The sequence below is a fragment of the Psittacula echo genome, assembly GCF_963264785.1.
Source record: "Psittacula echo genome assembly, chromosome: 6".
NCBI classification, from domain to species: domain Eukaryota; kingdom Metazoa; phylum Chordata; class Aves; order Psittaciformes; family Psittacidae; genus Psittacula; species Psittacula echo.
In genome coordinates this window covers 73,230,916-73,253,056 of record NC_137743.1, presented here as the reverse complement: position 1 = coordinate 73,253,056, position 22,141 = coordinate 73,230,916, and the positions used below count along the sequence as shown (strand labels likewise).

General features: G+C 38.8%; 1 protein-coding gene across 3 annotated transcripts in view; it reads left to right on the top strand.

Moving 5' to 3' along the window:
• The window catches only part of BMPR2 (bone morphogenetic protein receptor type 2), a 110,781-nt gene that overhangs the window by 77,921 nt on the left and 10,719 nt on the right, over positions 1 to 22,141 (top strand). For all 3 annotated transcript variants that reach the window (XM_080621465.1, XM_080621467.1, XM_080621466.1), the window contains exons 4-11: positions 5,744 to 5,854; positions 6,368 to 6,459; positions 8,531 to 8,761; positions 12,659 to 12,773; positions 14,404 to 14,564; positions 16,379 to 16,526; positions 17,475 to 17,611; positions 21,253 to 21,425. In XM_080621465.1, coding sequence (XP_080477591.1) covers positions 5,744 to 5,854; positions 6,368 to 6,459; positions 8,531 to 8,761; positions 12,659 to 12,773; positions 14,404 to 14,564; positions 16,379 to 16,526; positions 17,475 to 17,611; positions 21,253 to 21,425 — 1,168 coding nt within the window. The remainder of the gene's footprint in view (positions 1 to 5,743; positions 5,855 to 6,367; positions 6,460 to 8,530; positions 8,762 to 12,658; positions 12,774 to 14,403; positions 14,565 to 16,378; positions 16,527 to 17,474; positions 17,612 to 21,252; positions 21,426 to 22,141) is intronic.

The following is a 22,141-nucleotide window of genomic DNA, read 5'->3' as shown; positions in this document are numbered from 1 at the left end:
CCTAGTTTTTCAACATGACTGACACTCCCTGCCTTTTCTCATGGCTGTCTTCAGATGTCTCATCATAGCAGTGATCTCTGCAGTTTTCCAGGGGGGCTCTTTGGCCACCGTCATGTAGCACCTTTGATAACAGTGGTAAAGAAGAGTTTTCAGGACAGCTTTCATCTGCTGTAAGGAGGAGACTTGCCTTCCTTCTCGGTTCCATTCACTTCATAGCTTGTAATTTTAGTAATAGTATCAGGGCAACAGTCTGCTGAACGGTGAATTAAGAAATGTGAAAACTCTGCATGGGTTCCTCACAGTTCATCAACCAGGCTGGAATATTTTAGTGTCAAAATATTTGGGCTTTGGTGCTGGAACCAGCACAAGTAGCTCTGGTAGTGGTGGGTTAGTTGATGCTTTCTTTGGAGTGGTCCCAGACACGACACATATTAGGGTGGAGGGTGCTAAGGAGTAGCTGCCCACAGGTTTCATTGTATTTGCAGATGGGAAAGGAAGATACAGGAATCACGCATCCTTTTTCAGGCTCCCAGGGAATTATTCTGTGTTTACAGACCCTTTTGCCATTGACATTGTTACTTGGCTTTGCCTCAGTTTTCTTTGATTTCTCAAAATGTTCTTCGGTAATAGGATGAATGCTAATGTTTAAGTACGGAAACAAGGAGCATACAGAAGAGGATTTCACTTTTGAAAGTTAAATTACAGAGAAATAAAAGCAGCTTTTTCAAGCATAGGCACAGATTGGAATACTTTTGCATTAATTAGTATCACAAGCTTAATGTTTATAATGGGAAACTTAATTTGAAGGGAAAATATTATTCCTCCTGATGCCATTAGCACTGTCAGTGTTCTTCTTTCTCTGTCATTCCTGAGGAAGGTTAGGAAGGCAGCAGTAGACAACCTCTATGTGTGGCAAAATGGAAGCTTAATTTAAAAAGATTGAATTTATCGAAGACATTGTATAAGTGTTTGGAAACCAAAGGCAGTGACGCCTAAGAAAGGAGAGAGAAATCTCTCTGTGGTAGAAGTGCCTGCAGGGAGTATCTGAAGTGCAGGGCTGGGTTCAGCTGGATGCCTCACTTCTAACCAAGTACTAGAAGCAATCCCCTTCACAGTCTTCTCTGAAGTATGTTCTCAATTATTTGTGTGTACCTTTGACAAAAGTCTCTCTGTACACAGGAGCTGTTGTACTCAGGTTTTTGGGAGCCAAAACCAAACTCTTTATTGATGGTGAGGTCAGGATGCTTCTGGAGATGGTGGCTTGTTGGTTACCAACTGCTCCCCAGCCAGGAGGTCGTCTCTGTTCTAATGAGACGTGCTTTGTTTCTTTCTCTTATAGTAGAATAAAAGGAAAAGGCAAAAAGACTGTTACACTATTTGCTGTGACACTTCTTTGTGATAGGATCAGTGGACTTGAGGGAAATGTTGGCTAGTATCAGAATTACTGGCAGAAATGTTTCAAGGTAAAGTGTGTACATGCTGGGTGCCTTTTAAATGGCATCATCACACTGCTGCTTGAAAAGTTGCTAGCCCAGTAAGCAGTGCTCTTCCTTTCCCATCCAAGTGAGATAAGAGGTTGGTTCTTGCGGTGTTTTGGGCCTTACAACAGTTGGTTTTAATTTTTTGTTTTGGTAGATTTTAGTTTTAGACCAGGGAGCCTAAGTGGAAGTTGGGAATAAAAACCTCACATATAAATAGCAGTGAAACAAGCAACTACACTAACCTTTGCTTTCAGTTACAGGAACTTACACTTGAGGAAGCTTTGCTGATATCTTCTGTGTACAAGCGAAAGTAGAATTTGACTCAGCAGTCAACTCCTTAATCATTGGATTTTCTAGAGTCTGTAGCTAATTCTGCTCAGTGTATGCTTTTGCTTTTTTAATGCTATACATTGGTTATGGAATAGTAGTGAGATACCAGTGTTCCTGGTCTGAAATTTGAAGCCAATGTCGGACAGTTTGGGTTTTGTTCAGTTTGTATTTGTCACTAAATGAATACCTAAATATCGGTAATGCTCTCAAAAGCTCAAATGAGCTTGTTGAATAGTAGTTGTGCATGTTTGAAGTCAGTTTGTAATAAGACATGAAAGAATACTGAAGCTGTAGAGTAGGTGTCTTGTCATTGTAAATAAACATCAAAAGCAGAGTCCACTGATTTGGGGATGGGGTTGTTAACAGTTTCAGATCAACAAAGTCTTCCTCCAGAAAATGTTGTTTGTGCTCTGTGATGTGCCTGGAGCTACTGATAGGAAGTGTAATGTTATAGAATCATAGAATAGTTGGGGTTGGAAAGGACCTTAAGATCATCTCGTTCCAACCCCCCTGCCATGGGCAGGGACACCTGATCTTCAGGAGTCATGGTTGTTTCAGGCAGCACTAGAAGTTCATGAAAGAAAACATGGAAAGAAATGTGTATACATACGTATTATACATGCTTATTTTTAAAACGCCCCACGTAAAGGTCAGTAATTTCTTCTGTTGACCCACACTGATGTGCCTTTGGGTGAGTTAAAAGGCATCTCCAAATAATACCAAGAGAATACAGGTTATGTGCTTATGTATATAGAAAATATGTATTATTTTACTTAAAAGGAGACAAAAGAGGAAATGTTAACTTCTGCGGATGCCTCGAGAGGTCTGTTTAGTTTTGGCTTTGCTAGCATTTCTCATCTAGGGATTTAAGGGCAAGTTAGCAGCTGGTGTAAAAGGCTAAAGATGAAATATGTCCAAAGAAAGAGAGGGTTTGAAAAGATTAATAATTAAGACTCTTGCTCAGCTTTGGAAGGTTTTATAACTGGGTCTTTAAGTGTCGTGTCTTTTTTGTTCTATTTAAGAAAGATTGATAATCTGACATCAAAAGTTGTCAATTATGCAAAGCATAAAGACCATATAGAAATAATACTTTTTATGGGGTTTTGGGGGCCATCTGGGCTTTTTGTCACTGTGTTTGTTTCATGCATTTCTTTTTATGTACATTTATATGTAAAAGATATGGAAAATTAGTAGCCATCATATGCAGCATTTTAGCCACTCATTGTTCTGAGCTGCACGTTACCACTCCATAGAGATGTTCAGTTACCCTTATTAAGAAATCTGTCTTTATTCTTACATTTCTAAGTGTTGCTCAACAACCTGACAGTAGTAACTCACACTGTAGGACTGATTTGGCTGTTGGAACATTGATGTTAATGTCAAATGTTCATAAGAATTTGGAATTGGCTCAAGAAAAGGCAATGTAAGATTTGTTAAGAAACAACTTTGCTTAAAAAACCAAAACCCGTTTTTCTTGTGGAAGGCCAGGGAAGTTGTTTGAGGTTACCTGGTGACTGCACAGCTCCCACTTAAAGGGTAAAAGCCTCCTGAGGGGTTGGTCCATCAAGGAACAAGAAGGCAACCATGCTGTTTCTCTGCATGTTTTTCTTCTGCTGATCAGCACAAAAAGTTGTTATTTGGAGATTTTCTAGTAGCTCTCCAGCCTGCATAATGCCACCATTCACAAGCTTCTACCAGGAGAAAGAGCAAGTGTGCCAATGCAGCCAGAGCTGCTGAATAGTCCCTTGCTCTAGATGCCCTTGCCCTGGGCCATGATAGGAGTGGAGGAACAGCAGAATCCTGTTCCAGGATGGAGGCACATTGTTAACCTTTTAATTGTAAGAAGAGCTACGTAGAGCAGTCAAACTTAGGCAGTAGATAGCATTTGGCAAACAGTGGTGGAAATGGTTACTGTATAATTAACAATGGGAAGGCTGTAAATGGCTGCACCCTAGTTGCATGGTCAAAGAAAATACAGCTGAAGTTACAGCAAAAAGCTCAGCCCCTCAAAACCTGCATTTTCTTCATACATGCCACTATCTTGAACTGATGAAAGACCCACCACGTGTAATGTGTTTTAGAAGATAAGCCAATAAAATGTAAATTCCATTGATAAAAACATTAAAGTAAAAATTAGGATTTCTCTGCCAGCAGTTGTTGAGCTTCTTACACTTGTGCAATATTTCATATAGCTTTGTATGATGTAAGTTTCCTTTGTGATACTGTGGGTTTTAATATATATATGTGTGTATGGTTTGAATTCATAATTTAGGTGAGAACGGTAATGTGTGTTTTTTAATCGCCTTGCAGTAGGAGTCACAACGCTTACTCCACAGTACAGTGCTCTATGACAACAGCTTATTTTCTCAGTGAAACTTAATTTACCAGACCCAGAAGTGATGGTATTTCTTTTGATGGAACAAATTTAAATGTGATGGTGCCATGATTATCACAAGCTCCTTCTTATTTAAATCAGTTTATCAAACATGAGCTGTGTATTATTTTTGCTGGGTGATTTTTCAGGTACCTTTATCACTGAAACTCCCCCTGGTATTTGTTCTACCAGCTTTTTATTATTTCTTCTTACCATTATGGTTATGTAAAAATGGAAGTTGTTTTCTTTTAAATTTGCTTTCTTTTCTTATCTGGTTCTCTTGTGTCTGTCCACACTGGGAATTGGAATAAATGAATCATGTTTAATTCCTTGTAAATGCAGTTCAAGCAAAGCGAATCTGTCAGTTTATTCAGGTAGTGTAGACTGGGAAAAACGGTGTTGCAGACTCACCTAAAAATTTGCCCGATGTTTAAGCCTTGTGTGCATTTTCTGTTTCGTGGTTTTAGCATAGTTAGGTCTCATTAAAGTCTTTTAAGAAGTACTTTCAGCAATATATAAGACAAGTTTAAACATAGATCCCAGACTTGGTTCTGAAGCCAAAGTAAATGAGTCTTGTAGTGCCGCATTCCAGTGATTCTGACATCAGAGGAATATCTGCAGTAATCCATTTTTATATTAAAGTGGCGGAAGTTTTATATGCCTGGACGAAACAAGGCTGGGGTCTGACATAGAATCCTAGAGTGGTTTGAGTTGGAAGGGACCTTAAAGATCATCTCATTCTGGAGAAGCATGGAGAGAAGCATTCAAGACACTAACAAGTTTTTCCACGAAAACTTTTCCCCCTCTGGGGAATAAAAAAGATAACTCAAGGTAGTTACATTTTGACAAAAATTGAATGTTATTTTTAAAAAGGCTTGATAAAACTTGTTATTTTATTTAGTGTTTTATTGTTGTTTCAGGTTTCCTGATACTCTGCTGCAGTCGAGATACCTCTGTATTTTTGTGAATTAACGAGTGAGAATTATGCTATAATTGAGCACTGACCCAAACCAAAACCCCAAAGTATTTTGAAATATTTATACAAATGGATTATTTACCTAATAACTGTTGTAGGTATTTGAATACAAAATGTTCAGTTTTCATCACATTTGCAGCATTAGCAGCGAACTTCTTTGATATTTTTCATTCTGGGAAAAATAATCATAAAAAACTCCTTGTAAAGGCTACAAACCTGATTCATATCAGGAAACTGGATTCAGGCACTGATTGCAGAGCCAGGACTGCATCAACTTGGCCTTGTATGGCTGGGCTGAACTTGGCCAGCTAGAAGGAAGATTCACTTTCTGCTGTTGGTGCCTCCCTCTATGGTGGCAAGGGAAGACTGGGAAAAGCTGCCAATGAATGTGTGTTCAGCTGTGTTTGAGCTGGTAGCTGTTTTGCCATCCTTAGATTTTAAGAGAAAATAGAGTTTAGTGCAGTCTCTTACAATCCAGAGTACAATTCCCCCCTCCCCATTGCTGTAATAGCAGTTACATGTTTTGTAGTGCTGATGCTTTCAAATTTACAATTAAAGAGTCTTTATCTTGTTTTCTTTCAGATTCTTCTCATTCTTTTCATCGAGATGAGACTATAGTTATTGCCCTTGCATCAGTGTCAGTGCTGGCTGTTTTGATTGCTGCTCTGTTCTTTGGATACAGGATGCTTGCAGGTAGGGTTTTGACTTTTCTTTGATTGTTCCTTTTTTTAATTGTTCTTTTGACTGTTTCTCAAAGCTATACTTACATCTTCTGCTCTCCCCAGACCCTATTATATGGTTGTACATAATGCTTCTCTTTCTCCTCTCTCACACTTTATGGTGATATCCCATTCATATGGTGATATGGAGAGATTTATCATTTCTCCACTGGCATTTTGCGGCCATTTTTCTTCAGAAAGACCTCTGCTCCACACAGCTTAAGTGAGGCTGTGAACATGCTTTAATTTCCAGTGACATTCAATTATCAAAATAGTTGCATAGCAGGTAGCCTTAAGTTTGTAGCTATCGTCATCTTCGCTGCTGCTTTTACTGACTCTGAGAAGATTTTACAGGATTCCCTTTTACATGTTATGTCCTTGCCTAAAATGTGTATTTCTTCCAAGTCCCAGGTAAGTTGTATTGGTTTCACTTGTAGCATGGCAAAGAAAGGAAACTGTCTGATTCTCTCCCCATGCCCTTCCACAGGAGACCGTAAACAAGGTTTGCACAGTATGAATATGATGGAGGCAGCAGCATCAGAGCCCTCACTGGATCTGGATAATCTAAAGTTGTTGGAGGTAAATGTTCAATTCTGTTACTTAATCTTCATTTTTATTCGATGTAACACTGAATAAGTTGGTCATACCACTTCCCAGATACAGTTATGGAAAAAATGCATCAGTGCTCCTGTAATGTTTTCTTCTAAATCACATTTGAAAGATGAAATTAGAAGACAAAAGATAAAGAAAGGTTACCACAGTTATATTTTGCCTGCTTTTGTTAGTAATTTTGTTGGTATTGGCTAGAACATGTTCTACCTTGAGAAGAAAATACTGAACACTGGGAGGTAATGGAGGAAATTGGAATGTGCTGTATTTCAGCATTGCATCAAAAGTTCAGTCTTTTTGTTTGACACAGATGGCTTTAAATACAGTAACCTACCATACTCATTTGAAATGCTTTAGTAACACTACTGGAATATAGAATTTACTGCAGGTAGGCAGTATATTGCAGTAGTGATGCATTTATGTATAGTCATTTTCACAGTAGGGTACTCTCTATCTCCATGGCAACTAGAGGCCAACTAGAACTTTCTACTCAGCTTGGTATGAGATGTATCATTGTACAACAGCAAAATGTTATGCTCTCAATTGGTATGCTTGATAGAACTTACAGAATGTTTAAAAGCTTTTAGCCAGAAAATTAATCAATAAGATGACTGAGAGAGATTCAGAGTATGGTACTTTTTCCTTTGCCCATTAGAAATCACACCTGGAGATGCAGACTGCAAGCATGCAGTGTGGTCTGGTCTAATAGTGACAGCAGACTAATCAGCAAAGAAGCTTGGGTGCTTTGGGCCATCAAAAAAGTACTTGAGGCAGAGTTCACAAGAGTATAACAATGCCTGTTGTAAATGTGTGCAAAGCCCCAGATGAAATCACTCATACTGGTATGCAGTCTTGGAAAAAGCAGTGACTTTGTTGGTGGAAAGATCTGCTATGAGTTCTGCTGTCTTCTTAAATCCTAAGGAGCTGATTCCTCACACCCAGTCATAAGGTGTTGCAGAACAAATTGTCTTAACCTGTCCTTGCCTTTTCACATCTCTGTGGGTAGAATACATTCTGGGTTTGTATGTTGAAGTGACTCGCTGCTGCTTTGCAATCCACTGACATGGAAGGATTGAGAAATGGGAAGTCTGTCTGTTAAAGGATGCTTTCCTGTTGAATCATAGAATCATGGAATAGTTAGGGTTGGAAAGGACCTTTCACATTGGACAATTTTATCATCCGTAGAAACATTACTTCTGTAATTCCTTCTAATTCCCATTCCTCTTCCATTTTAAGTATTTAAAAAAGTAAAAAGATACTGGTCCATGAAATCCTTACAGTTTCATGTCTAGGTCTTCCTGAATATTATTTGAATCAAATAGGTGCTTACATTCTTATGCAGTTAGAATTTCTGGAGTTTTAGAAACTAGGATTCTTCTGAAGGTGGTCCTACGTTTTGGTTTAGAGAAGAGATTGCATCTTTCTTCAGTTGCTATGGAGACAGGAAAGGCCATTCTGTGAAGACTGTCTAACATAGTGGGGGCTAGAATAAGGATTCACAGGTAGTAAAAAACTAATTATTCCTTTCTTTTAAAAACTCTTTACCTCTTTTTGTATCTGTTTTCACTACAAATGCATACACTTTTATTGCTAACCTAGAAGGTACACCTTATAAAGCTATGCTAAACATAAAATGTTCAGCTTAATGTCTGTGATCTCTGCAGTTAATTAAAATTGATCATGTAAAAGCTATAAATGTAAGCAAAAGTTTAAGAAGAGAATTAGCAGCACAAAAGATATGGATTTTATTGATTCTGTATATGAAACTGTTGGATAGCTTATTTATGATTTATTCACTGGGTATTCAGACTATAGATCAATTTAGTAAAATCTAAGTTGACCTATGCTGATGTTTCCAGTTCCAAACTAGAATGGGATTACTGTCATAAAAGCTATTTTTCGATACAAAACGTTCACTATACTCACTGTTGTTTCTAGTGTATGTCAGTATGAAAGTTGGTGTACAGTCTTTTTAGAGTGAAAACTTGGGATTTGTCTTCATTTGTTGTTTAGTGAACTACTTACTTACATCTATTTGCAGCTGATTGGCCGGGGGCGGTATGGAGCGGTGTACAAAGGTTCCCTAGATGAACGTCCAGTTGCTGTCAAAGTCTTTTCTTTTGCCAATCGTCAGAACTTTGTCAATGAGAGAAACATTTACAGGATTCCACTGATGGAGCATGACAACATCGCCCGCTTCATTGTGGGGGATGAGAGATTCACTGCAGACGGCCGCATGGAATATTTATTGGTGATGGAATATTACCCCAATGTAAGTGCTTCAAAGAAATCAATTGGATTGGTTTAGATTCCTAAGAATAGCCACATAAAAAGGATGTACTTTAGTGTTTGCCAGTGCTTTTCATTGCTGCTTCTTGCACAGTAATGTAAAAATAATCCATACAAATTACAATTTTAATGAACCTTCGTGTGGTTTGTTGTAATACCCTGTAAGATTTCCCAATTAGTTCTACCAGATGTAGTCTTACAAAATCTTAGATTTAGTATTTGCTCTTGGTTATGGTGCAGGTTTCTTCAGTCAACTGTGCAACAGTCAGGTATAGAATCTGAAGAGTTATTTTTACTTAAACATTATTTAATTTAAAACTTTTTAATATTAAGACATTACATCTCACTTATGGTAGTTACCGTCTTAGTAGCTACTGAGTAAATGGTGGGGTTTTTTTACAATGAAACACAATAGATTGTTGTCAAACTAGCTTGTGGTACTGTAGATCACTTTGGCTTTTTATCCTATTACCTTCTTTAAAGCTTTCTGTGGCATACCATATTTATTTGGCTGTACCGTATATTGATGATGTAGGACAAATCTTAAGAAGGCAGCCTTACTTTCCATAACCGTATCTTCATGAACCATATCTTCAAGTCTCCTTAGCTAACTGAATGCTTACATCCCGCAAATTCGTGGATTTGAGTTCTTAACACTCTGTGTGTGTGCACAAATAGAAACAAAAATGCTTTAAAAAATTCTAGCATAAATGTGAATTGCTTTCATGAAAAATCATAAAATATAATGTCTATGGGTGTTACGTGTATGAAAAAGCAAATAATTGGTCTTGTATATGGGAAGAACTTTAACTGTTCAGTTAAAGAATTTTGGTCTCAAGTAAGTGAATTCACATTGTATTTCCTCCAGTGTGTAAAGGTGATGTCTGAAGCCTGATTTGTTACGAGGACAGTAGGACAAAACCTACTTATGAGAGTAGCAAAAAGAAGCAGAACAGTAATAAATGGCAGTAATACCAGCCAACCTTAGGCTCTAAGTATATGCTTGTGTTGAAGGTTAAATGCATAAGTATATATACATATCTAAATATGTATGCAAATTTAAGGCAACATAGCACTTCACAAATATATGAAGAGTACTTTAACTGAAACTTCTAAGTGAGAACACACTTGGATCATGGCAGCTTGTAAGAGATGGGCATCTACAGAGAGATTGCAGAAACTGGAAATGACCATAGAAGAAGCTCAGTTTTGCAAAAGCACACCAGTACTGGCCTGCTCTGGCAGAATAGGCTTATTGTCAACTAATTGAGTTAAGTGAAATCAAGTGTGTTATTCTGGTCCTGCGAGGGCATAGCATGACTGTCTTAACAGGTGATCTGGTTTTGCTGTTTTCTTGAATGAAAGGGGTTTCAGCTGAAATGTAATTTGATCGCAAATTGTGTCTTGTTGCTTATATAAACAGGAAACGTTAATGATCTGATTACATGCACAGATGAGGCTTCTGACATCATATTCTGAGATTCTTTCTCAATGGGGTATTAAGAACAGCAAGATTAGTCTAAAATCAATCCACTAGTGGCTTGGAAGTCATTGGAAAAGGTTCACAGCAGGTGTAATTAAGGCACAGTGTGATCCTTAATTCAGGGAGCAGATGCTCTGCTGTATGTGGCACTAACAGCAGAGAAGGAAGCCTGCTGTGGCAGCACTACTAAAAAGGAATTGCACTGTTCAAGCTGGGACCATAAATCTTGTTTCAAGAAGAAGTAACCCATGCAAGATGTGCGGGTGAAATACTCCCCATCCAAAACATCATTCTGCCTTGAAATACTTTCCTTCTTAGAAATAGGAACACACAAGCCTAAACATTTTCACACAGAAAATTGCTTGTGGTGGTGCTTTGGTGAAAGCAAAACAGATAGGTTTGACCCAAATTGTGTTATTATCCAAACATATCTTGAGACCAAAAAAAGTTAGTGAGCAAGTAATAAAAGGAAAGATACATGTATTTATCAGCCAATGTGCTGTTCTGATAGTATTCTGATAGTACTCTGAGTGGCAGGTGAATAAGCAGAGAGTAAGTTGCAAGGGATGACATAGTAGGAAATATGTAATGGCCACAGAATTGTCCCCCCAGGAGTCAGACATTCATGTCTTTTTAGAACAGCAGAAAAATTGTTGTAAAACACATAGAATCTCACGACTGTTAAAACCATCAATTGTATCAAAAGTTATGATCAGAACAAATGTCCCTAGTTTAACATGTAACTCATGACTCTGACAAGAATAATCTTAATTGCAAATATGTATCTCTCTAAATCTTGAATACAGCTTTTCCTGATATTGAACTTCACCAAAAGCATAAAATCACAGCCCTCAGCTAGCTTAAAAATACCTGGTGGCTAGCAAGCTCTGCAGCGGAAAGATCTTGAAGTTGGTTTGAGATCATCATGCAGTGAGTGATTCCCAGTCACACCGTGACGGCAGTTCTGTGGCCTCTCAGAATGGGCTGGAATCTCAGCCCACTAAGCCAAGAAACTCTGTTAACTGCACCCAAGTTGCTGGCACTGAGAGGCTAATAAAAGTGTTTATATTTCTTAAAACGCTTTAAACAATAAAGATAAAAAAAATAAAATTCCTTATTTTTTGGTGGATTTTCAGGGGTTTTTTTAATTACCAAAACCTCTTCGAGATTCATGTAACAACATTTTAAACAATGAAAAAAATGCTCGTGTAAACCTGTATGAATGACATTTGTTCTGTGTTTTCACCAAGGAGGTTTGTGGGTTCCTTGTTCTGCACAGGCTAAGTCTGCAAAGCTGTAACTTAGGTAACTCCATTAAGGAGTGTTACGAACTTGGTTTTAGTTTTAGCATTGGATTAAAATGTCTAATGCCTTGGTCACTTTAAATTGTGGTATTGGTGTGCCTCCATCTGAACTGTGCATGTGTTACACACCTGAATGTCAGCTCCAAGTGGCACACACCAGACTTTACATTTGTAAACCAAATGTCACATAGCTGATTTTTTAATAAAGTGGTTTTAGTTGTAGCTATGGTAATGTTACACATTGGTGCATCTTTAAGCTTACAGATTTAAACAGGCAAAACCAAGGTAGTGTGTAGTTATAAAGATACTGTACTATGTTTGCAGAGTCAACTGGATGGCTTGTTCTTCGTGCATGGGGATTTAGTTTGTTTAAACTGAGTATATTGTCATTGGGGACTATGTGCATAAAAACTGCTCGAAGGCATTATAGATGACAGGATCTGGCTATTGTTTCAGATAGCAGTCTGTGTTTCTAGGATACCATTACTGACACCCATCCTTCTGGTTTTCTTGGAGATTCCACCACAAAATACTAAAAAATCCCCCATTTTCTACATTTAACTTCTTTTTCAAGGAAAGGGGAACATGACATTCTTTTCCTGTTCTTCAGTGCCTCCTGTTCTGAAATGCCTGTGAGTTGTTGGGGTTTTTTGATACAAAACTAGTTTATAGCAGGGAAGATACCAGTGAGAGATGTTGAGTATTCTGTAAGAGCTGTTGGCTTAAAGGCCACTATGTAGTAACCCAGGCTGTTATATCTGCAGTTAACTACTCTTGTTCAGTAGGAGTTTTTCAGAACAACAAATCAAATGCATGCTTTGCTTTGGGTTTATAACTAATATTGCTATTCCTAAAGGCAATCCCTATTATTTGTGATAAATTTTCTGTTCCACTTTAGATAAACCAAATGATAGCAGTAGCAATTAATGAAACTTTGGTCCTGTCTTGTGTTTTAGAGCATCCGGTTAAACACAGAAGCAGTTGCAGGATTACACCTTACAGGAGCAATGGATAGAACTGAGTCTCATAAAGATTCCGAGTTATTCGACTGGACAATGTTTTTAATCCTTTGTTTTGTTCTGGGTTTTTTTAGGGTTCTTTGTGCAAATATTTGAGTCTCCACACAAGTGACTGGGTGAGCTCTTGTCGTCTGGCACACTCTATAACTAGAGGCTTGGCGTACCTGCACACGGAGCTACCTCGAGGAGGTAAGGCCAGGAAGGCTGCCAAGATGTTCAAGATACTCTTTTTTTTTGATACCAGGTAGTAGATGCCTGCATTTCTTTTTTCTCTGTTACAGTGTGGTGAGTAGGAGATGATGAATGCAAATAGAGATTACTCATAACTTCTGATATGTTCTTTCCTTCTGAACAATCCCATGTTGTGGGCTCTGTCTATGATGCTTGTGTGAAAACATGGAGTAAGAGCCAGCAGAGCCCTAGAGAAAGGCAAGAGGAGGAGGCAGAGTTGTGCAGTGCTGCTGTATCATGGCAACAGATTACTGAAGACCTGAAGCACTGGATGTCTGTCTAGCAGAGAGCAAACAGATGGGGTGTTCTGTTTGTGTTTGCAGTTCAGACGCATATCACCAAAGCAATTTTTAGTTTGTTTATGAACTATATATATACACAAAGAGAAATAATTAAATCTTCTAACTCCACTGTAGTTTATCACGTCTTGATTTCTGTCTAAGGGTGTGGGCCTAGTCTTTGCTGTGTACAAACAATACTGCTTGACTTTTAGTGTTTTATTAGAGCACTGGATATGACAGCATATTGATTTATACCTTGATTTCTCTGCTTGCATGCTTCAGCCAGCATTTCAGCAGCTGAAGTATCATGATTATAAAGCAGATATACTGAGATCTGTGATGTATCAGGCCGTGGAATATGGCCTGGCACTGAAGCATTAGCTTCTTGGCAGTAAATAAAAAGATGATGTAATTAATCCTACATGAAGGTGCTAATGTTTGGATTAAAACCCCAAACTATGTATCTCAAATGTTAAGCATCAACTCTAGCAAAGAATGACAACTGAAGATGCTGTTAAAGGTGCAATGCTGAGAACACCTAAATCAGTATTCCCAGGTGCCACTGAAACTGGGGCTATCACCTTAACTTCATCATTTTAAAATGAGCAGACAGGTGTGTCCATTAGCAACCAGAAAACGTGTACATCTTCCATCTTAAAGAAGAGACAGCCATAGGCTGGTCTGTCAATGCTAGGAGGGAACTCGTGGAGTAGAATAAATTCCACAGTAAAACTGGTTCTATACTGCTGGCTGCTTTACCAACAAAATAAGTTGCATATAAACTAGGAACAACTAAGATAATTCTTTGGAAAAGATCAGATCCCTTGCAAGATGAATGTGTTCAGACTCTCTGGAATAATATTGTCTAAGTATCTTCTGAATAGGTGCCAATTCCGATCATAATGTAAATAGTTGGAGCTGTATTTGACACAGGAGTGTGGATATGAGAGCGAGCATTTGGAATGGCTGTCAGGGCTATGGCAGCAGATCTGTGTTCAAGTACATGATGTCTCCCCTGCCAAAATCATGCTGAAATATCCCTTGGAAAGAAGTTTCTTGGCAAACACTAAAACTGTATATAGCATTAGCCTAATATATTGTATAGCTACAGTGAAACCCTGAATGCCAGTCAGTTTTCTATAGCTAGCATTCTGTGGAGCTCGTTATAAAGAAGAAAAATGTTAGCTTTCTAAAAGATAAGTTGGTTTTCTATTTATAATAGCTTAGTAGACATAATGAGGTGTTCTCATTTTGCCAAACAGTAGAACTGCTCAAATAGTAACAAGCACTTCCATATGTCCAAATAGACCATTACAAGCCTGCAATATCCCATCGTGACTTGAACAGCCGTAATGTCCTGGTAAAGAATGATGGGACGTGTGTAATTAGCGATTTTGGGCTCTCCATGAAGCTAACTGGAAACAGACTGGTACGCCCAGGTGAGGAAGATAATGCAGCCATTAGTGAGGTAAGTACAAATGAGGATAAAGAAAGACAAATTATAGTAACATTGAGAAATAGTTGGCTTTGTTGTTACAAGGTGAACGTTAAGGTGGTACAGTCCCTGTAAGGGGAAATAGTTGCAATATGGGTGAGAAGTGGCTAAAACCTTGATAGAAAGAAACTGGTTTTATTCTCAGAACACTCAAAACCAAACCTAGCATTTTGAAAGGTGATAGCCTGTCAGTCAGCCCTGGAGGCTGAAGTTTTCTGTATGAGATGCAAAAAGATACAAGGTAGGTTTGGTTGCCATATTGTTTGCAATGATGTGGTACAAGTCCCTTCGGTCTTGTACTGGGAGTATTAACTGAAGGCCAAACATTCTTTGATGGTTTTGGTGTTAATGCTTCTGAGATGGTGACATATAATGCATTTTACATCCTGCAGCCATTTCTCTCTCATCTGCAGTTTTCTGGACCTGAGAGAGTAAGCGCATGTAGAAAGATACGGACCAACTGTGAGAAAGAACAGAGACAATATGACAGGGAGTACTTGAAAGAGTAGCTTATGGGAAAAGATGAAAGAATGAGGGTTGTTTAGGGAAGTAAAGACAAGAAGCAGGTCTTCAAATATGTAAACGGCTGCTATGAGAAAGGAATAAACTATTTGCATTCAGTGTGGATAGGACAAGAGGTAATGGCATTATGTTGTAGAAGATAAAAATTAGATTAGTTGTGAAGAAATCTTTCTAATCTATAGAAGGCAGCCAAGGTCTGGAATGGACTGCTGAGGTAGGCTATATAGAGTTTGCATCATTTTATGAATTTAAGGAACAGATTGGGGAAACATGGTTTAGTGTGGGGTGTCCCTGCCCATGGCAGGGGAGTTGGAACTAGATGATCTTAAGGTCCTTTCCAACCCTTAGTATTCTATGATTCTATGAAACATCTGCTAGGAGTGGGTTAGAATGGATTCTGGGCAGAAAAAAGAAACTGATTTCTTAGGCTTTTAGGATGTGGTGATTCAGAAAGTGGGGGTTTTGTAGTTTTTTGTATAAGCATAAATACACTGACACCTGAATATAGGCTACAGAAATACAGCGAGACTGTTTAAAACAAATAATGGTTTGGCATATTTGTTGGTTTTGTGCTTTTACAGAAAACACATTTCATTCAAAGAATGTGTTTTGTAGTGCTAATCACCTTCCCTTAGAAAGCAAGTGCTACATTAACAATACCTAATGCACAGGTCCTCTTTATATAGATCTCCCCTTACTGAACAAAGAAACAGGGAAACCACTGTTTGAAATGCAGGGATATGGAATAGTCCTGTGACAAAATACTGTCCTACAAGTACTGATGAGTGATTGCTCTAATCTAACATATGTCATAGTGGAAATGAATAGGCATACTGCAAGGCTTTTAATAGCCTTTGACTGTGGAAGATGTAAGGAAGAGCCTTGCTGACAGTCCAGGGATAAAGAGAATAAGTTCCTTGTTCAGCAGCATCCTCTTCCATTATGATCCATACCCTGGTGTTAACAGAGTAATTTCAGGGAAAAGAAATTTTCTGTTAATATCGTATTACTGAAGAGAACATTGAGTAAGGCACAAAATTGTTTTGGTACATGCAAAAATGTGATAGAGTAGGAGAAGGGACTTATTATGACTCGGCTCCTGATAAGAGTCTAGAAACTGGAGACATTGATTAGAAGAGAACTGCATTTTCTTTGTGTGTAGAAACTATCAAAAAAAGTAGGATATTTAAAAAATATAAATCCCAATAATAAATTGAATTTGGAAATTGCTGCCTGATTCAGAGCTTTGATTTTCTATTTTCCAGGTTGGTACAATCCGCTATATGGCCCCAGAAGTTCTTGAAGGAGCAGTGAACTTGAGGGATTGTGAGTCTGCATTGAAACAAGTAGATATGTATGCGCTAGGCCTTATCTACTGGGAGATATTTATGAGATGTACAGACCTCTTCCCAGGTAACTAAGTGAAATAGAAAATCACACAATACTAGAAAGTGGTACTAGCAACCAAAGCTACTCCCTAGCCATGGCCTTTTAAAGTGAAGGGAAATAATGTTCTCAATTGTTTTTGCCATTAAGTCGCTGCCATCTAGCGTTCAAGATGATTGCTGTCAATACAGTGTAATTTAGCGTGGAGCATGGTTCATGCTCAAAAGACTTTAAATCCCCTGTTTAAGAAGTTTGCAGACCTCATGGTAAGTATAATTTGAACATTATTACCAGGTGTTTACAAACACTGAGAGTTGGGCTTATGGCAAGGGCAGAACTTCCAGTTCTTGAAACTGATAAAAGTGCCTAAAGTGTCTTTCAGACTTCCCTCATGAAAGAATAGATGAGAAAGTGCTGCGATTTAATGTAGCCTTTAGTCAGTCGTACTTTTATTTATGCTCGTGATACTGAAAACTCAGGGAAATCCTGCATACCTGTACCATAAAAGAAGAGGAAGTAGTCTTTTAAAATGTAACACAAGATTGTATCACAACCACCACCTTCTTCCCAAGATAGAGCATATAGAACTAGTTTGGCATGCAGCGTTCTCTCTGTAGTAAAACAGCTGCACTTTATGCGCACAGATCTTTAATCTCACTGGGCTTCCTCTGAAATGAAGTACATTAATATAGTCAGTAGTGACATTGCACAGAAATCAGGTGTCATCCTCAGGCTCTGAGACATTCTGAATGTGCCACTCAGCCAGCAAAGTTTGGAGATGTTATCCTTGGAGACATTGCTGAGCAATGCTTAATTCTTGCAGTTAAATCAGCTGGGGTTTTTTGAAGTTAGACTTTGAGGGAAAGTGGAGAACATCTCAATAGACAACAACTTTGATACTGGGTTTCATCACCTGAAAGCCCTTGCTCTGCCTTTTATCAGTGATTTTTTTTTCTTCCTTTCTTTTGCTAACAGGGGAGTCTGTGCCAGAGTACCAGATGGCTTTCCAGACAGAAGTCGGAAACCATCCCACTTTTGAAGATATGCAAGTCTTGGTGTCTAGAGAGAAGCAAAGACCAAAATTCCCAGAAGCGTGGAAGGAGAACAGCCTGGTGAGATAGAATCTTTTCAAAGAAGCAATCATTAGGGTGTAGTCATTTCTTAAAAGCAATTTCTTAATACATTCTTTCCTTTGAATTATTGTTAGTAATTAAGGATTGGGAGCTACTTGTGTCTGGACCTAGTGGATATTCAATTCTGTTTTAGAAAAGCCTCACATGAAAGCTCCATTTCTTTTAAGGAAAAATACTTTGGTTATTATCGGATACTGAAGTGTGATGCACGAAAGACAACTTGTTATATTAATTGTTAGACAGTGTCTGTAGTATTATACATGAAGTGCCCATATGTTCTCTGTATGCTGGATGAGAAACATAAAAGCATTTTCTGCCTTTGACATCTTATAAACTAATAACACCCTAAATTAGTTGGTAAAAAATGTAAATATCCTCTTCCAGAACTAAAATCTATACACACTGTAATACTTTCTCTGAAGTTGTATAATCTTCAGAGTTTGCAGAGGCTACAGCTTCTAGCAATCATTTCATTATAACTACATGAGGAATTTTATATGGCTTCACTTGATCTGCAATTTTTCTTTTCAAGACTATAAACATAGTGATGTTGTTTTGCATTAGTATAGCTGTGGCTTAGAGCCCTGCTTGCTGCTGCAGGCCAACAAGTTATGGCAAGTCAGAACTCTGGTAAGAGTCTGTGTGCTTGCTTTCATCTGCAGCAAAGGTGAGGTAATGCGAATGCTTTTAGCGTGGGGGGGTGCTTGTCTTTTATTAAAAGCAAAGTGAAATGCAAAACAGTTACTATTGGGTTTCACCTTATACATGGTAACTTGTTTAAGTTAAATTAGTTGGATCGCGAGTATGAAAACAATATAGTTGACTCTTACTTTAAATGATACTTTTATTTATTCCCTTACTGAAATTACACCCTTCAATGTTCAGAGACTTTGCTAGTTGATAAGTATGTAGCTACCGTGCAGATAATGGGGAGCCTAAGGCCTCATCTGTGCTGGTACTTGTAAATATGTATGAAACAGTTTTCAGAGAGGAGCATAGCCTCCAGTATTAACACTGGTGTAAAACATGTTGTAACTGAGTTGCGAGCTTCATAGAGGAGTTCTTTCATGACACAGTTGTGGCCAGCTGGTCTCGGTTGGGGGAAGAGAGAAAAAACAATCCACACCCAAACTCTATGGGAAATCAAGCAGCAACTGTTTTAACTATGGCCATGTTGGCAAATGCAGTGTTGGAAGAACCAAGCTCGACAGCTGGTTTTGAAGACAGTTATGACTAAAACAGTTCAAGGAGGTTTGTTTTGTTTTGCAGACTACCATTTTAAATGTTAATTATGGCCTACAAGCTGATAGACTCCACCACTATTGGATGATCCCCAGACTTAAGCTGTCTCACGCATTCTTTCTGTTGTCACTGATGTTTCTGCAAAAACTAAACATAATAATTAGTGATGAGGGTAATAAGTCCAGCTGTAAGGGTGGATCTGCATCATTGCTTTAAGAGAAAAGAACAAATAAGCAATTTATAGGTCTCTTAATGTGCATCAAGCAACCTACTCCACCCCATCCGATCTGGGATAACATCTGAATGAGCGCTCCAGGAGAGATAATGTAGAAAACTAAGCTTCACATAGCCTCACTCTGGACCCAAGTCGTAACCTGCTGTAATGCATGGGATAAAAGGCTTCTGTCCGTTATTTAAAGCTCTGCTCTCTGTTATAATCTCTGTTGGATTATAACACTTTCATGCAAATTTGTCTATTGGAGAAATTTACTTGTCCTTTTCATTTGAGAAATAAAAATCAATGCTTTACTTTGTAGGTCACATAATCAAGGCACTCAAAAGATGTAGAGTCCTAAATTTATGATTACCTATGCAGTCTCAGTTTGCTTCCTGACCATATGTGTTACGATACAGACCTTGATTAGCAGTATTGTTTTTCACAGTATACATTGCCAATCTAAGCAAATGATGTGCATAAAATAATTCAAGGGCTATAAACTGAGTTGAGATGTTAGCAACATTCTTCTCTCATCTGCCAGAGCCAGAGCAGGGCCCAAGCTTGACTTCAAAGGTCAGGACAGAAGGATATTAATAGAAGAAAAGAATAATGCAGATTTCCTGTCCCTTCTATCTTTTTTGAGTGCTAAAACTTCTAAATAGTGCATTTTAGAATGGATTTCTTTGAACCTGAAATTAATAGAAAACATGTTACTGTGGTAAATGTGAAGCTCTAGAACTCGATTTCTGTTAACTGTCTGTACAGTCATCACTGTGCTCCTTTCATGATCCTTAAAACATCAAAAGGAAAGGATCTGTTAGAAGAGAGGCAATATTAAATTGAGCACTGGTTAAATTTACTGCTGGTGAAACCTGTAGGGGAGAGGGGGCAAGAGGGAAGATTAGGGTGTTCATCAGCTACATTATAATTGTGACTAAATGAGGTTCTGAAAGCCAGATGAAGGCTTCTTATTCTGGGGGAAAAAATTGATCCAGTACACTATCCTGCCATTGACCCTGAGAATGCTTTTAGACTTACGTTCCTCAGCTAGGAGGGGTGTAGTTGCTTAGGCCTTCCTTTACCTGCTGTGGGAAGGAACATAAAAGGTTTACTTGTGTGGGAGCTCATCCCCACCTGTGCAACCATAGCTGCATCGCTAAGCAGCAGTGATTTGCCAGAGGTAGGCGATGCCAGGAGCCTGCTCTGTGGATTAGGAGCTCTTGGCTAGCATGCAGAGCTAGTCCTGGCTTTCACTGCCAGAAGTGAACAAGGCAGTTCTGGCACAGAAGCAGTCAGCAGGACCCACTGAATGCCTTAGTGCCCAGCTGGGACTGTGCACAGTCATTGGTGCTGGAGAGGTTAAAGCTTGGCTGTAGATGTGAGATGTTCTGGCAGATCATATCCTATTCCTGGGCCACAGACTGGCAGCAGGGGCCAATAAATCTCTGCCTGTTTTTTGTACTCCGAATGCAGTGGAAGCAGAAGTGTTCAGTGCTCGTAATTTCAGTTGTCTTCTCTCCAGGTCTCTGACCATATGGCAGCACATTTTGGAGGTCTTGAGCTCTAATTCTGACTGCACCATTCACCCCACAGTGTGATCCCAGGAATGTGTATGTGTTTCTCCATCTGTAAAAGAAGGGCAGCAATAATTTTCTCCCATAGTGCAGACAAATTCACTGATATTTATGAGGCATTTGGATGTTACAGTAGTGAACAGAAGAAAACGCATGATGAAATGGGCAAGGCTGTGTTATTTTCATATACAGTGCAGGGAAGCAAGGCAGAGACCATTAGCTGAATTGTGGGGATGACGATTTCCAGAGTATCATCAATCCTTTGTACACAGCTTTCATAAGGCAGGGAGAGTGAGCTGAGCATGTATACACCAGAGAGGGCTGGCTGCAGGTCGTATGGACACTGGTGAATGTAGCTTTTCCCAAGTCATTGTCTTTCCAGTTGGTGTGTGTGTGAGGTACGATTAGTCCTGCACGTTGCTGATACTAAGGTAAATTAGTTTTAATTGAAATTGTGTATATTCTGTTTCTCACCAGGTTGTGACTATTTTTATGTGTACAGAATGCTGTCATAAAAAAGTAAATTAGAAGCACGGTATGAAGGGAAAATAATTTAAGATAAAGGGGTTGTATTTGTTTCTTGGCAGGCTGTGAGGTCGCTTAAAGAAACAATTGAAGACTGTTGGGATCAAGATGCTGAAGCTCGACTAACAGCACAGTGTGCTGAGGAGAGAATGGCAGAACTTATGATGATTTGGGAGAGAAATAAATCAGTCAGTCCAACCGTCAACCCTATGTCAACTGCCATGCAGAATGAGCGGTAAGAAGAGAAAACATTTGGTGTTAGTCAGCAGCAAATGCCCAATGCAATGCTCAGCTCAACTCCAGAAAGGAAGCTAGATCTAGCTTGGTGTTTCTGCAAGCGTGAAGTGGGGGTGTTATGTGAGCTAGTCTACATATGGGTATTGTATGACATGATCCTGATTGCTTGTGTTCTTTAGGTCTCCTGTGTGTCCTCAGAATTAAGACACCTTTTATGCAAACAACTGTACTTTTCACAGAGGGGCCTTTTAAACTGGACTTAGGCAAACTGTCTAGACAGGCTTGCAAAGATATGAAGTGACTGAATTCTCTTTAAGGACTCTTGATAAATGATGCATAAAACTGCTGTTTAAAGTGTCCTACTGAAAACTGAATTTGCAGGCAATCTGAGCTCAGGAAATCATGGAGTCTCAAGCCTGCAGCTTTTCAATTAAAGAGCTGTGGGGCCATCATTTAAGTCATCATTATTCTGACCCCAGGGAGAGAAGTGCTGTGCATTCTCTGCTTATATATGATCCAGAGGGAGTGAGAATTTGCAGAACTGACATTTGTGCTTAATAGTATGCACTAGAGATCTGGATTTGAGAGCAGTGTTGCTGTATATAGCAGAATTTATTGTCTTAAAAAATCTTGCAAATCGTAGAATACCTCAATTGTTGAAATATTAGATTTTTCATGGATTAGGACCTTGTGACTTTCTCCCAGCATCAGTTT